The sequence below is a fragment of the Chelonia mydas genome, chromosome 6 (genome assembly GCF_015237465.2).
Source record: "Chelonia mydas isolate rCheMyd1 chromosome 6, rCheMyd1.pri.v2, whole genome shotgun sequence".
In the NCBI taxonomy this organism is placed as follows: Eukaryota; Metazoa; Chordata; order Testudines; family Cheloniidae; genus Chelonia; species Chelonia mydas.
The window spans coordinates 61,292,305-61,306,029 of NC_051246.2; the positions used below are offsets into that span (position 1 = coordinate 61,292,305).

The 13,725-nt window shown below is 46.0% G+C and overlaps 1 protein-coding gene across 13 annotated transcripts in view; it reads right to left on the reverse strand.

The window, feature by feature from the left end:
- Positions 1–13,725, reverse strand: part of CKAP5 (cytoskeleton associated protein 5) — a 105,394-nt gene that overhangs the window by 36,049 nt on the left and 55,620 nt on the right. For all 13 annotated transcript variants that reach the window (XM_027831885.3, XM_043548341.1, XM_043548343.1 and 10 more), the window contains 4 exons: positions 12,170–12,355; positions 11,819–11,913; positions 2,225–2,282; positions 2,019–2,144 (listed from right to left, as the gene is read on the reverse strand). In XM_027831885.3, coding sequence (XP_027687686.2) covers positions 2,019–2,144; positions 2,225–2,282; positions 11,819–11,913; positions 12,170–12,355 — 465 coding nt within the window. The remainder of the gene's footprint in view (positions 1–2,018; positions 2,145–2,224; positions 2,283–11,818; positions 11,914–12,169; positions 12,356–13,725) is intronic.

Here is a 13,725-nt window from a genome sequence, read left to right on the forward strand (position 1 = left end):
ACTGTTCTGGGAGCAATCTAATCATGGTAAGATCCAGCTCGCCTTCCTCCTCCAAATACTCAGAGTTGGTTGCATACAGCCAGACAATGGCAAGTAGGACTCCTGCACTGCTCCTGGGTATCCAGGGTAGGGCTCCTAATATTGCCAGTAAGATGGATTCACTGAAGGAGGATGGCATGGGTTACCACCTGTCCCATGGCCAATCATGTCTGGTTGGAGGTTGGAACCCTGACCTCCTAGGGCTTCTGTTAGGGGCCACCTCTCCTCAGTGCTGCAGACACCTGTGGAGCCTCTGACTCATCAGAATAGAAGGCCGGATCCCTGGTGGAACCGATGGCTGCACTTCAAAGCTGGCAGGTGGAACGACTATCTCCTTGTGATAGACTACTCTTCCAGCGTAACAACATCCTGGAATGCTGACAGACCTGACAGGAGCAGTGAATGCTGACAGAGGAGAGCAAAGATGCCATCCGGGGAGACATATGTCCCTAACTGTTCCAGAGTACAAGGAGAGTCCATTGGTGGAGCTGGTCACCGTGGCTGTCTGATCTCTCTGGGGCTATTTATCGATACCACCTCAATTGCCAAAGTGGATGAAAGCACAAGGAGCTAACCCCATGTCTCCACCACCGGAGCCAGTGTCAGAACTGTCGGATCCATACATTTGCATGCCTTCCTCTTTCCAAGAAGATTTAGTCTGGTTTAAGACCTTAGAGCTCGTGTGTGTTAGCTCTCATGACTGAGGGGGTCATGGACGGATCCCTTCTTTTTATGAAAAGGAGACAGACTTGTCCTTATGTCCATGAGAGTGCTTCATACTCTTGTGAATCCTTCTCTTAGGCTTAACAGACTTAGCCTCCACTCCTGAGCTCACGCTCAGAGGGGTGCTGCCCACTTGTTCAGGTTGATGTAAAGGGGTAGTCCCCCAGCCTAGATCTGATTGGGACTTCATTGCCTTCTCCATAAGGTATTTTCTGAGACTCAGTACCCACCCCACAAGAGTAAAAAGAGCAGCAGATGCTGCACTTGGCAGAAATGCGAGCCTCACCCAGTAGAGCCAGCATTGATGTTCCTCGGTCACAGAAAAGAAGCAAAGGCAAGTAACAGCTTTTGAATCCTGGGATCCTTGCATTAATCCCAGACTTCTCAGAGGAAAATCCCCAGGGCTGGGAAAAAATTCCATCCCACTATCTATGCTATACTCTGCTGTAATAACTACTAAAACCAATTCTTATAGGAATGACACTAAAAAAGGAGATGAGGACACCAAAGATTCCAACTCAGACCACGACGCGACAAGAAAGAACTGGAGAGGAGTTGGCCTGCACCACCCTTTCTGCCCTTGGGTGGGAGCCCGAGGACAGCTACGGCCAGACACTGCCTGCAGGAAAATTATGGACTCAGCCACATGGTGCACACGTGTATCCCACATGCAGGCTACACGTAGGGACCATCACTCATAGGCCCTATTTTTCATAGGGAAAAATTAGTGGGTGCTCCACAACCACCAGCAGCCACGCTCCCCCCTCCTCGCATCCTTCTACCCTCCCCCGCACACCATGTCCCTGCTCCTCCCCCACCCAACTGTTTGGCACCACTTAAGACTTTCCAGGAGGGATGGGAAGGAACGGGTACGCAGTGTGCTCAGGGGAGGAGGCGATGGAGCAGGGGTGCAGACCTGGGGGAAGGAAGATCGGGGGAAGGCAGTGCAGGGGCGGGAAGAGGTGGGGCCAGGGACGGGACGCACATCGAGCACCCATTGGGCACAGGGGAAGTCAGCGCCTATGCCATCACTCAAAGAAGAACTACTTCTTATTCAAAGACAAAACATCCAAGACCCCCACTTGTGTGGCTACATCACTCCAAAGTGTGGTCTTGCACACTACTAAATCAGTCATCCAGAAATACCAGTGAAGAACCAGCCTACTTAGAGTTCTAAACCCCATGCAAATGGCACTATATTGAAGTTAGCACTTCCAGCTGTTTACTAAGAGAACTACGGCGTGCAGAGGTCTTACCTTTTCAAATTCTGCATCTATCTGGGAAAGAAGAGCTGGCTTCTCATCCTCAAAGAACATTCGCAAAGGGGGTCCAACATAGAGATACATGACGCCCAACAAGGTAATAGCAGCAGTCCTTACAGCCTGCCAAAACAGAACAGAAAGCACTTTAGACTTCAAACTAGACAGTGTTGAAGTTTCAAAATTAATTTACATTTACTCACTGGGTTAGTGGCAGCAAGAGCTGTCTTTACGTTGCTGATGAAAGCCTTAACATTCAACCTAAGAGAGAATACGAATATCATGAAATCAAGATAGCCCACAGGTCAACACGCAGGAGGCATCAGTAAGAGACAAGGCAGCTACAGTTAGTTATGGAAGTTATAATCTAACAAGTTTAAATTAACTACCAACAAAATTCCCCAAACCATCAGACATTTATATTTGTAGATAAACCTAAAAGTAGTGAGAGATAACAGAAAACTATTTCCAAAGTTATATAATCTTTTTCAGTGAAATACTGCCCAAGACCAGTTTACTATAAATATGAAGGCAGCCCTCTTATTGCCTGAAAAGCTAGTCCATGAAGAAAAAATGGTTACATATATTGCAACAACAGTTATTCTAGATGTTTTCAGTATGGATCCCACTGTAGGTGCACACATTCCCCATACACATAAGACTAAATTTTTTTGAATAGCAATGTACCATGGACCTCCATGTGATCCTGTGTGAGGGCATAAAGAGTGGCTGTGACCCCCCCTTTAAGTTCCTTCAGAATTTGAAGCTCTTGGTAGTGAAGAACTCTGAAAAGTGGGGACATGGGATCCACACTGACAACATATGGAAGAACTACAGGCAGTGTAGGTAAAGGAGAGGTTACTTACCTTACAGTAATGTGAGTTCAACATGTTTTTGTCCATACTGGTGCTCCACTGTAGGATGTTCATATGCTTGTGCACTCTTAATCAGAGACTATAAATAATGCTCACAGGCCTGTGCAGAACAGCACTTCGTATTCCAAACGAGGGGATACAGGCAGGAGCAAGCTTGTCGCCACTCAGTTCCTTCATGGCCATGAAGCCAGAAACTTCACAGTAGAGGGGAAGGAGGATGGGAGGTGGAGCACCCATAAGAACAAAAACATTAAAAACTCTAGTTTCAGTAAGTAACTTCCCCTTTGAGTATATTCCCCCATGGATGCTCCACCATAGGAGACTCTCAAGCAGTAATTCAAAAGAGAAGGTGAGTGCTGGGGAGGTAAGTCAAGAACTGTGTGGAGAACTGCAACACCAAAAATAGTGCCATCTCTGGAAGCAGGTCAGATGGTATAATGCTTGGCAAAGGTATGACTAGAAGACCAAAGTCACAGTCCTGCAGATTTCTGCTATAGGAACGTCTTTTAGTAGAGCCACAGACATGGACTGAGCTGTAATGGGATGTGCTGTCAGTCTGTGGAGAGGCTGTACCTCAGTTCTTTCATAACAGGTAAAAATACAACCCAAAATCCACTTAAATAACCTCTGCTTTAAAATAAGGTGGCCCTTCATTCTTTCTGCAAAATGATAAAAATACTCCTGGAGAGGTCCTAAAGGATTTAATTCTGTCTAAATAGAAGACAAGGTCTAACATCCAGTGAATGAAGGCTTGATTCCTCTCTAGAGGAATGAGATTTTGGATTGAATACAGGAAGGCAAATCTCTTGGTTAACGGGATATGCTGATGAGACCTTAGGAAGAATATGGGAATGAGGGTACAGTACAACAGTGTCCCTATAAAAGGTGATGTATGGTGATGATGGTGGTTCAGCCATGAGTGCCCCCAGCTCTCCCACTGTTGTTGCTGAAGTAATGGTGACCAGGAATTAAGTTTTAAAGGAGAGATGGAGGAGAGAGCAGGTAGCCATTGGTTTAAAGGGGGCTGTACTTAGACCATTAAGAACCAGGTTGAGGTCCCACTTTGGGGCTCGGTGCCAGACAGGAGGATATAAATTGTATAGATCTTTGAGGAATCTGGCTGTGACAGGGTGGGCAAAAACCAAGAACCCCTGGATGGGCGCATGGAAAACTGTGATAGCAGCCAACTGTGCCTTCACTGAGATGCCTCTCACTTTTAATTCCAATAGGTAGTTCAGTACCTTGGGAAGTGGAACTTCTGAGGCTTGGGAAGATGGAAGAGAGCACCAGAATGAAAGCATTTCCACTTCTGGAAGTCTTTTGGGTACCGGGCTTTCTACTGGACAAAAGAACCAACTTAACTGCATCTGAATAGGTCAATTCCATGGATGAGAGCCATTCAGGAGCCATGTCCTGAGGTTCAGAAAGGAACGGTTGGGGTGGATGAGGGACCCCAAGTCATGTGTCTATAGTTCCTCAGTGGTAATCACAGGGGTGGCCACCTCCAAGAGGTGGATGAAGTTTGAGTACTACCCCTGTCTTGGCCAGACTGCTGCTATGCAAATAGCACTCTCTTTCCATGCATAACTTGAGAAGAGAGTCTTGAGGAATAATGGTATCGGTGGATAAGCATAAAGCAGGGCCTGAAGGTGTAACCTCCCTTGGAGCACAAACAGGTGACATTTGGAGTTGTTCAGGGTGGCGAAGAGATCTACCTGTGGCAGACCCCAGGTCTGGCAGATACTGAAAAAGAGTCTGAGCTCCCAATCATGGTCTTGCCAAAAGCATCTGCTCAGGGAATTTGCAGTTGTATTCTGAAGACCTGGTAGACAGATTCCCAGTGAACAGGTATATTAGCAAATACACCAGTTCCAGAGTCTTAGCAACTCTACACATAAAGATTGGGATCTTGTTTTGTCTTGGTGATTGATGTACATCACCACTGCCCTGTTTAGCATTACTCTGACCAAGTGACCTTGTATATCATGGAAGAAGTACTGGAAAGCTTATCAAACTGCTCTGAGCTCCGGAACGTTGACGTGAAGCAGCAATTCTTGCAGAGCAGGGATGGGCAAACTACAGCCTGGGGGCCACATCTGGCCTGCCAGCCATTTTGAGCCAGCCCTCGAGCTTCCGCTGGGGAATGGGCTCTGGGGCTTGCCCCGCTCCGGTGCTCCAGCTGGGGAGAAGGGTCAGGCTCCACGTGACTCCCCAAAGCAGCCACACATGCCCCTTCCACCGCTCCAGCTGGGGAGCAGGGTCGGGGGCAGCTCCACGCAGCTCCCGGAAACAATGGCATGGCCCCGCTCCGGCATACCAGAGCTGCAGAGGTGGCACCTGAGGGTGGGGCAGCGTGCAGACCCGCCTGGCTGTGCCTCTGCGCAGGAGCCGGAGAAAGGACATGCTGCTGCTTCTAGGAGCTGCTTGAGGTAAGCGCTGCACAGAGCCTGCACCCCTGAGCCTTTCCCCATGGCCCAACCCTGATCCCCCTCCAACCCTCCAAACCCCTCAATCCCAGCCCAGAGCACCTGCCTGCACCCCAAACCCTTCATCCCCTGCCCCACCCCAGAGCCCGCACCGCCAGTCAGAGCCTCCACCCCAACCCCCTGCCCCAGCCCTGATCCCCCTCCAGCCCTCCAAACCCCTCAGTCGTAACCCAGAGCAGCCTCCTACACCCCAGACTCCTCATCCCCAGCCCCACCCCAGAGCCCGCTGCCCACTCCCGCATCCCGAATTCCTCATTTCTGGCCCCACCCCAGAGCCTGCACCCCCGACCAGAGCCCTCATCCCCTCCTGCACCCCAACCCCAATTTTCTGAGCATTCATGGCCCGCCATACAATTTCTATTCCTAGATGTGGCCCTCAGGCCAAAAGATTTGCCCACCCCTGTTGTAGAGACCATTTGTCCTGAGCTGTATTTTCCTGCAACTGGGCTCCCCATCCTAATGGAGAAGTGGCTGAGGATTGACAGTGTGGGACATAAGAATGGGGTTCCCCACACAGCCCTTCTGTGGGTTCTACCACCACATAAGGGAATCCAACACCATTTGAGGTACTGTGACCCATTTGAAGAGGTTGTGTCTGGTATGGGTTATATTCGATTCTTAATCACGTCTGAAAACATATGAGGTGTAATTCTGCATAAGGAGTCATGAACATAGAGACAGATGTATGACCCAAAGAGCTGAAGAGGCAAGCTCACAGCAGGTTGTGGGCTGAACTGCAGTGCTCAGATTAGGCTGTAGAAGGTGGAAGAATCTTTCCCTGTATAAATAGGCTCTTGCTGTTATGGAGTCCAAAATGGCTTACAAAGTTTATCCTTTGTATTGGAGCTGGTATAGATTTTGTGTGATTGATGAGATGTCCTAATGATTGGAACAAGGTTAACGCCTTGGTCATAGCTGACTAGACCTCTCAGTGTGATTGACTCCTGAACAACTAGTCCTTCAAATATGAGAATACAGAGATTCGCCCATCGACTGAGGCGAGCTGTTACTACCGAAAAGTCCTCTGTAAAACACACTGAGTTATGGAGAGTCTGAAGGGAAGAACTCATATTGATTGTGGTCTGTTTCTATTACAAAGCATGGGAAGCGCTTGTGTGATGGGTGGATAGCTACTAGAAAGTAGACATCCTGTATGTAAAAGGGCAACAAACCAGTCTCTTGGATCCAAGGATAGGAGAATAGTAGTTGGTGTCAACATTCTGAAGTATTGAGCTAGAACATAGTTCAAGTTCCTAAGGCTGCGAATTAGGCCTCACCATCCATCTCTCTTGGGAACTAGGAAGCAGGTTGACTAGAATCCTTTCCTAATGAACTCTGTTGGAACCAGCCTTCTGGGGACAGTAGAGAAGAGGGATAGGACCTCTTGCCCTAAGAGGTTTCCATGAGAAGGTCCTTGAAGAGGGACATGGAGGGGTAGAGTGAAAGTGGATAGGGTAACTCTCTCTGACTTACAGTATTAACCTGTCTGAGGTAAGGATTTCCGAGGCAGGTATGTAGTGGGACATCCAATCTCCAAAGAGGAAAATTGCCGAAACGGAATCCAGCGAACTGGGCTGATTGATACCCGTGGCAGAGGTGACAAAAAAGCACTGACTTTTTTTTTTTTTTTTTTTTTGGGGGGGGGGGGGGGGGGGGGGGGGGGTTAAGCCTGCAAGTGCCTGGGTGGTATCAGTAAGGGGACTCTAACAGATCTCCATAGCACTGGAGATTCAGGCTCATCTGAAGTGAAATCTTCAGATGACAGAAACCTGGAAGGAGCTGAAGGGCTGTGACAGCCTATAGTGGAGTCTTGAATCAGTATCAAAAGGTGAAGTCTGAGATGGATGCAAGGTCCTGTCTTACTTCAAAGCTTATATAAGAAGTCAGTACCGAGTGATGTGTATCATGGTGCCATGGAGGATCAGGTGGTGCCACTGTGGTAAGTTGTCTGTAGACGAGACTTCTGACAGTACCAATGTGTCAGCACCGGACTCAGTCAAGCCTCTAAATTACCCTTTAAGGGATGTGACGTATCCCAAGAGGGGGTCTTTATGGGGTGACCTACCTCTTCATTTCTCTGCATGGGGAGGCATGCTTCTTCCTCTAAGAGGTCTTCATGCCAGTTGATCAGCCTGCCATGTTGAGGCTGATGTACAGGCAGGGGGAAGTGGACCCCTCCAGAGCGAAGGCATGTTGCATTAGGAGTTTTAGTTTAGCCTCCCTATCTTTTTGGACCTGCCCTAAAATCCCACACAGACCTTTCGCTTTGAGGGGATATGGAAGTCCCCTAAACACTGCAGGCAACTTGAATCTCTGTCACTGCAAGGGAAAGATCTTGCAGGTCTGGCAAGGTTTAAACCCTGGGGTCTTAGACATAAGAATGTGCTCCAGCACAAAGAGCCAGAAGTAGGAGGGGGGAAAAAATCCTTCAAGACCACACAATTTTTTTTAAAAAAAGTAAATAACTAAGAAAGAAAAATAATGAATAAAGGAAAAGGAGTACTTGTGGCACCTTAGAGACTAACCAATTTATTTGAGCATGAGCTTTCGTGAGCTACAGCTCACTTCACCCCGCTCTCCTGCTGGTAATAGCTTATCTAAAGTGATCACTCTCCTTACAATGTGTATGATAATCAAGGTGGGCCATTTCCATCATACACATTGTAAGGAGAGTGATCACTTTAGATAAGCTATTATCAGCAGGAGAGTGGGGTGGGGGGAGAGAGAACCTTTTGTAGTGATAATCACCCATTTTTTCATGGTTTGTGTGTATAAAAAGATCTTCTGTACTTTCCACAGTATGCATCCGATGAAGTGAGCTGTAGCTCACGAAAGCTTATGCTCAAATAAATTGGTTAGTCTCTAAGGTGCCACAAGTACTCCTTTTCTTTTTACCATTAACAGAATTGATGTAGTTGGGTGTAATCATGTAGGGCAGTGGGCAATGAGCTGGCAGACCAAGTGGCAAAAAATGCTGTCAAACATGAGCAATCTGATTTAGAGATCCCTTTAAGTAAACTGGAGTTTAGAAATCTAATTAAAAATATGAGCAAAAGAAACGAAGGGGAAAAGATTCTGTGAAATACGCCCAATATTTGAAAATGCTGATATACTCCAAGGCCTTGAGAGAGAACGTGAAATGGGTCTATGAGCTGTAGCTCACGAAAGCTCATGCTCAAATAAATTGGTTAGTCTCTAAGGTGCCACAAGTACTCCTTTTCTTTTTGCGAATACAGACTAACACGGCTGTTACTCTGAAACCAATGAATAAAGGCTTTCATGAGGTGAAAGAAAGGCAGGAAGCTAAAAGAGCTAACAATAATAGACTCCATCTTGAGCTGCAGGAGGTTGAGAAGGAACTTGTTGGCAGGCTCGCACCTCCCTATATCCCCTTGTTCAGAGCATGAAATGTTCTGTGGAGGCCCGGGACCTCAAGCACTACTTTGCAGTCTCTGATCAAGACAGCACGGGTGCACGCACATCCTATGATGGTGCGCCTATAGGGACATACACTCAAGTAAGGAAGAATGGTTAATACTTAGTGTGTCAGTGTGGATCCCTGTAGGTGACTGGCAAGCACTATCCTCCTTAGACGATGTGAATGAGGAGTTTCAGCTACATTAGTCCAACAGTGATTGTAGTATTGCTCTCCTGAACTTGGCATCTCCTCTGGCAGCTATGTCCAAGATATGTTTGACATAGGTCAGTGGTTTACTCCACGTCATCACCTTGCAGATCTGATGTTAGCACATCTGAAGCAGGCAGAAGACATTACTTCAACCCTGGTGCAGCAAGCCTTTATGTTTTGTGAGACAGTTTCACTCATGAATTGGTAACAGATACATTATGTGATCCAGTCTGACCTTTAGAATGCCCAGCTCTATCCAGAAATAGACAGGGCAACGGTCCGCTTTATATAAGAATAAAACCAGTGTCCTGGATACATCTAGTGTGTGCAATTCCCCAGCCCACGCAGTATTGAATGTGGTCTTTGGAAAGAGACAGGTAAATTTATGAATTAGTTTAGATGATATTCTGAGGCCTTCCTGGAGATGAAGTTCAGGTGAGGTCTTACCTCAAAAAGTTCAATGAATAGAAGATTGTTGGGGGCGCAATAGATCTGGACAAGGAGACAAAGTCTGGAGATAAATGTGAAAAGGGAGGAACAGGCAGTAGAAACAAAAGTGAAACTGTTTGAGCAGCATATTCCAAAAGTCTTGAGGTCTTTCTGAGTGCAGCCTTCATTGATTTGAGATCTACCATACCATTCTCTCACTAGAAGGGAAAACCTATAATGGCAGCAAGCTATAAAAGAGACCCAGTTTGGGTCTCATCTATCTCGGAGTTGAAGACTATGTATTAAGGTTATAATAATCAACAAGAATGCACTTTTATGTAGAAATCCATGATTAAATCGAGTCTTCCTGACTAGTGATTTAAATCAATTTGATTTAAATCAAATCCACCCTGAATACGAGTATATAGAAGTCTCATGCAGGAGTGGGTTCTCTGACTGGTGGGTAAGTGAGTAGCAGCCCTTTAAGAAGGGCCAGTACTGTGGGGTGAAAGAAGACCAAACATGAATGTAAAGCAGGCAACAAGCTGAAATGGCAAAGTGGACTTTAATAGAGCTGAGCTAAAGACTGGCCTGTCTGAGGTACAATATAATCAAGGTTCTGTGATACTGAGACCTGCACTGGGTTCGGGCCTTTATGGGCTGCCCATATCAAGAACCTCTTTTCTGAATAATATGTTCTGGCAAAAGTTTTCCTGTTTTGTATCAGGATTTCCTGGATCTGCATGGGGAAATCCCTGTCTATGATGATTAGTCACTTCACCACCACATCATCGAATACAGTGACTTTGGGTCTGGATGAAGAACTTTATGCCATCACTGCCAGATCAGGTCCAAAGAGTCAGAGCCAATTGGACATCTGTAAATCAGTACTCTCTCAGAAAGCCTGGAGCCACCAGAGTGATCATGGTTTTGGTCTCTATTTTGGAAGTCACCCTGGGAGTCAGGGAATTGGTGGAAAGGCATAAAGCAAGCCTCTATTCTACTGCAGAAGGAAGACATTGGGTAGAGACTCTGGACTCAGGCCTCCTTTAGAACAGAAATCGACAGTTTGCATTTTTCTTGGTGCTAAACAAGTCTCTCATGGAGGATCCCTACTGATATAGAGTATCACTTCCATGACAGATCTGTGCAAGGAACATTCTGTCTGCCTGCTCAAGAAGTCTGTTAAGTTTTTGCACGCTCCCAGGAGTTGAAGGACTATCAGTGTTACCTTATTCTAAGGTCACCAATTCCAGAAGTTGATAGCCATGCACTACACGAAGAAGCTAGGAGCTTCCCCCACCTGGAAGCTATCAGGTAAATACTGCAAATCTGTATGCTGCTGTACCTGTCCAAATTTTGAAGTAATATACCTGTCCTATACAGTCCAATCTGATGGCTCGGAGCTCTAGGACATTTGTATGTAGCCCCATGTCATCTGTAGATGGTTCAGATGAGCTCCACAACCTGTTCCTGACACATCTGTGGTTAGTGTCTGTCATGGAAGGGGATGTTTGTGGGTTCCAACAACCAAGCCAGTTGAGCACTGACAATCTGGTACTAGGACCTTCTTACTGATCCAGTGTTTCACCTCAGAGAAACCACCCATCCAAGCGGCGGTAGATATGAATGTCTTATCTCCTCAGATCAGTTGCTACCACCTTTAGGCATTTCATTAAAACCTTCTGTAGAAGTGCCATTACCTTTTACCGATAGTGATATGATCCACTATGAAACACAGGCACTTCCTGTGCGTTTGGTGGATGGCTACATGGAAGTACAAGTCTTGCAGTCTGAGGAGAGAGTTCATATGTGGGCCCAACAGACACTGCTACCGAAGTTCTCTAATCAGCAGTACAGGGATGCAGACACACCTACAGTGGAGCATCCATAGGAACACTACTCAAAGAAACTAAATCAGTATTCACTCATGACTTCCTTATTTTTTACTATAAGGATATATTAAACACTTAACCTGACCTACGAAGACGTCCATATGACTGAATAACAGATATTGTACTGCTGTTAATCTTGTACTCACTCACCTCACATCTAAGTTTAGGTTGCCAGCTTTCTTGCTGTGAAATGCCTAGTACACCCTTTGGGGTTCTAAGAAGTGAATGGGCCAGTATTCTTCTCGGCAGGTTGTCAGTGCCAGATGCACTCATTTACATGCTTAAATGCTTTTTGAAGCTCGTAGTTAAATGCTAATGTCTGAGAGTTCTGGGAACAAATGCTTAGGTGCACTTGTCTCAGCAGTCTTTCAAAGAACAGCACAGATTCCACACTGACTTCTGTGGAGAAGCAGAATCTCAGTTTTTCCTACAATGAAAACTTGCATCACAATTTTTCTATTCAATACCTTATTCTAAGACTTACCCAGAAAAGCCAAACTCTTTAATTGCATTTGAGAGCCAGTTCAGGGTTTCCGACTGGTTTTTAGGATTCTTTTGCGAGAAGGCCATGGACATAACCTGGAATAGAAAGGAAAATTCAAATCTTTATGGTCACTGATGGATCAGAGAGAACACCCTCATAACAGAAGAGTGCTGGCATCTGCTAAGACTTTGCAGTGCTGTTAAACCAAGACAGATAGGGATATATGCACAACAGATAATTAATAATCTACTGTAAGTAGAGGGTGGTTGCAATGAGGTATATATCCGAAGAGGAGACAGTTAGGAGCTACACTAGGAGGCCAGAGGCAATCTCCATTCATTCCTCACTGACCTGTTCAGCAGTCCACGGCAACAGACATGCTTCTGCTATTGCTGTCATTGCTTCTTTTGCATTACTCCCGCATTTCACATCACCAATCTTGTCCACGAGACCATCCAGCACAACTTGGGCTGATGTTTTGGAAAAGTTCCCCTTCTGAGCAATCAGGGCAACTATATGAAGCTTCATTTGCATTACCTGAGAGGGACAAACAGCATAGCCATAATAGTAGGAAAGTAAATAGACTTGTGTGCTGCTATATGTTCTAGCCTGGACTACAATGCAGCTCAGATTAGCCTGAAGTCCTGTCAAACCATCTCAGAAGACCCCAGTAGAAACAGAATAAAGAGAAGGTTTACAGACATTATGGTTATTCGTAACTAGCAGGACACTAGTAACTAGAGCAACATCTTACAGTAACATTGCAAGTGTTTTAAAATCTTACGACCCACCATATTAAGATTTTGTAAATCACTTATCTTGGACAGGAAGACTGTCAGATTCACTTTCTGGAACAAGTTTTTAACAACTTTCATCAATATATTTAAAAGTGCTTTACAAAGAAGGATAGAGGTAGAAACATACAGGGAGGCTAATTTACCAGCAGTCATACCTCAAGTCAATAGCAGCATCATGTCTGCTGACTTCCTGTCTGGTGCTCTACCTACTGGACTGCCACGTCTTATTCAAACTTATAAGAAAGCATAATTTACTGCAAGTCCTGGGGTTTCCCTGTTAAAGGCTTTAAAATTTAGCCATGCCACTGTTGTGAAAAAAGGTGCTCCATCATTAAAACGGATATTCAAACTTCAAAGTGGATCTTAGAGGTGAGAAAATACAGCTCAAAACAGAAGTGTGATCATCTTCCAGCGTGTTCTACAGGCTTCTTTTCATGGAACACAACTATTAAAATCCACATAAATCCTTCGACCCATATTTTCAAGTTACATGGATCATCTCATTGTGTGCAGGCAAAAAAAAAAGACAGTTACCTCTTCCGTAACTGGTGTTCTTCGAGAGGTGTTGCGTGTGTCCATTGCATATTAAGTATATGTGCTCGCCACATGCACCGGTGCCATAAGTTTTTCCCTCAGCAATATCCATAGGGGACCGGCTCTGGCACCCTCCGGAGCAGTGCACACATGCCACGGTATAAGGGGCGTTGCCAGTGACCCCCAACCCTCAGTTCCTTCTTGCTGGAAACTCCGACAGCGTGAAAGGAGGGTGGGTTGTGGAATGGACGTGTGCAACACATCGAAGAACACCAGTTATGGAAAAGGTAACTGTCTTTTCTTCAAGTGCTTGCTCATATCCATTCCCTATTAGGTGACTCCAAAGCAGTACCCCTGGAGGTGGGTAGGAGTTCATAGTCGTGTAGATTGCAACACCACTCTGCCAAACCCAGTGTCGTCTCTGGCCTGCTGAGTGATGGCACAGTGAGCAGTAAACGTGTGAACAGAGGACCACATTGCAGCTCTACAGATCTCCTGGATAGGGATGTACGCCAGTAAGGCTGAAGATACCTGCGCTCTCATCAAGCGGGCTCTGACAACCAGCAACAGCAAAAC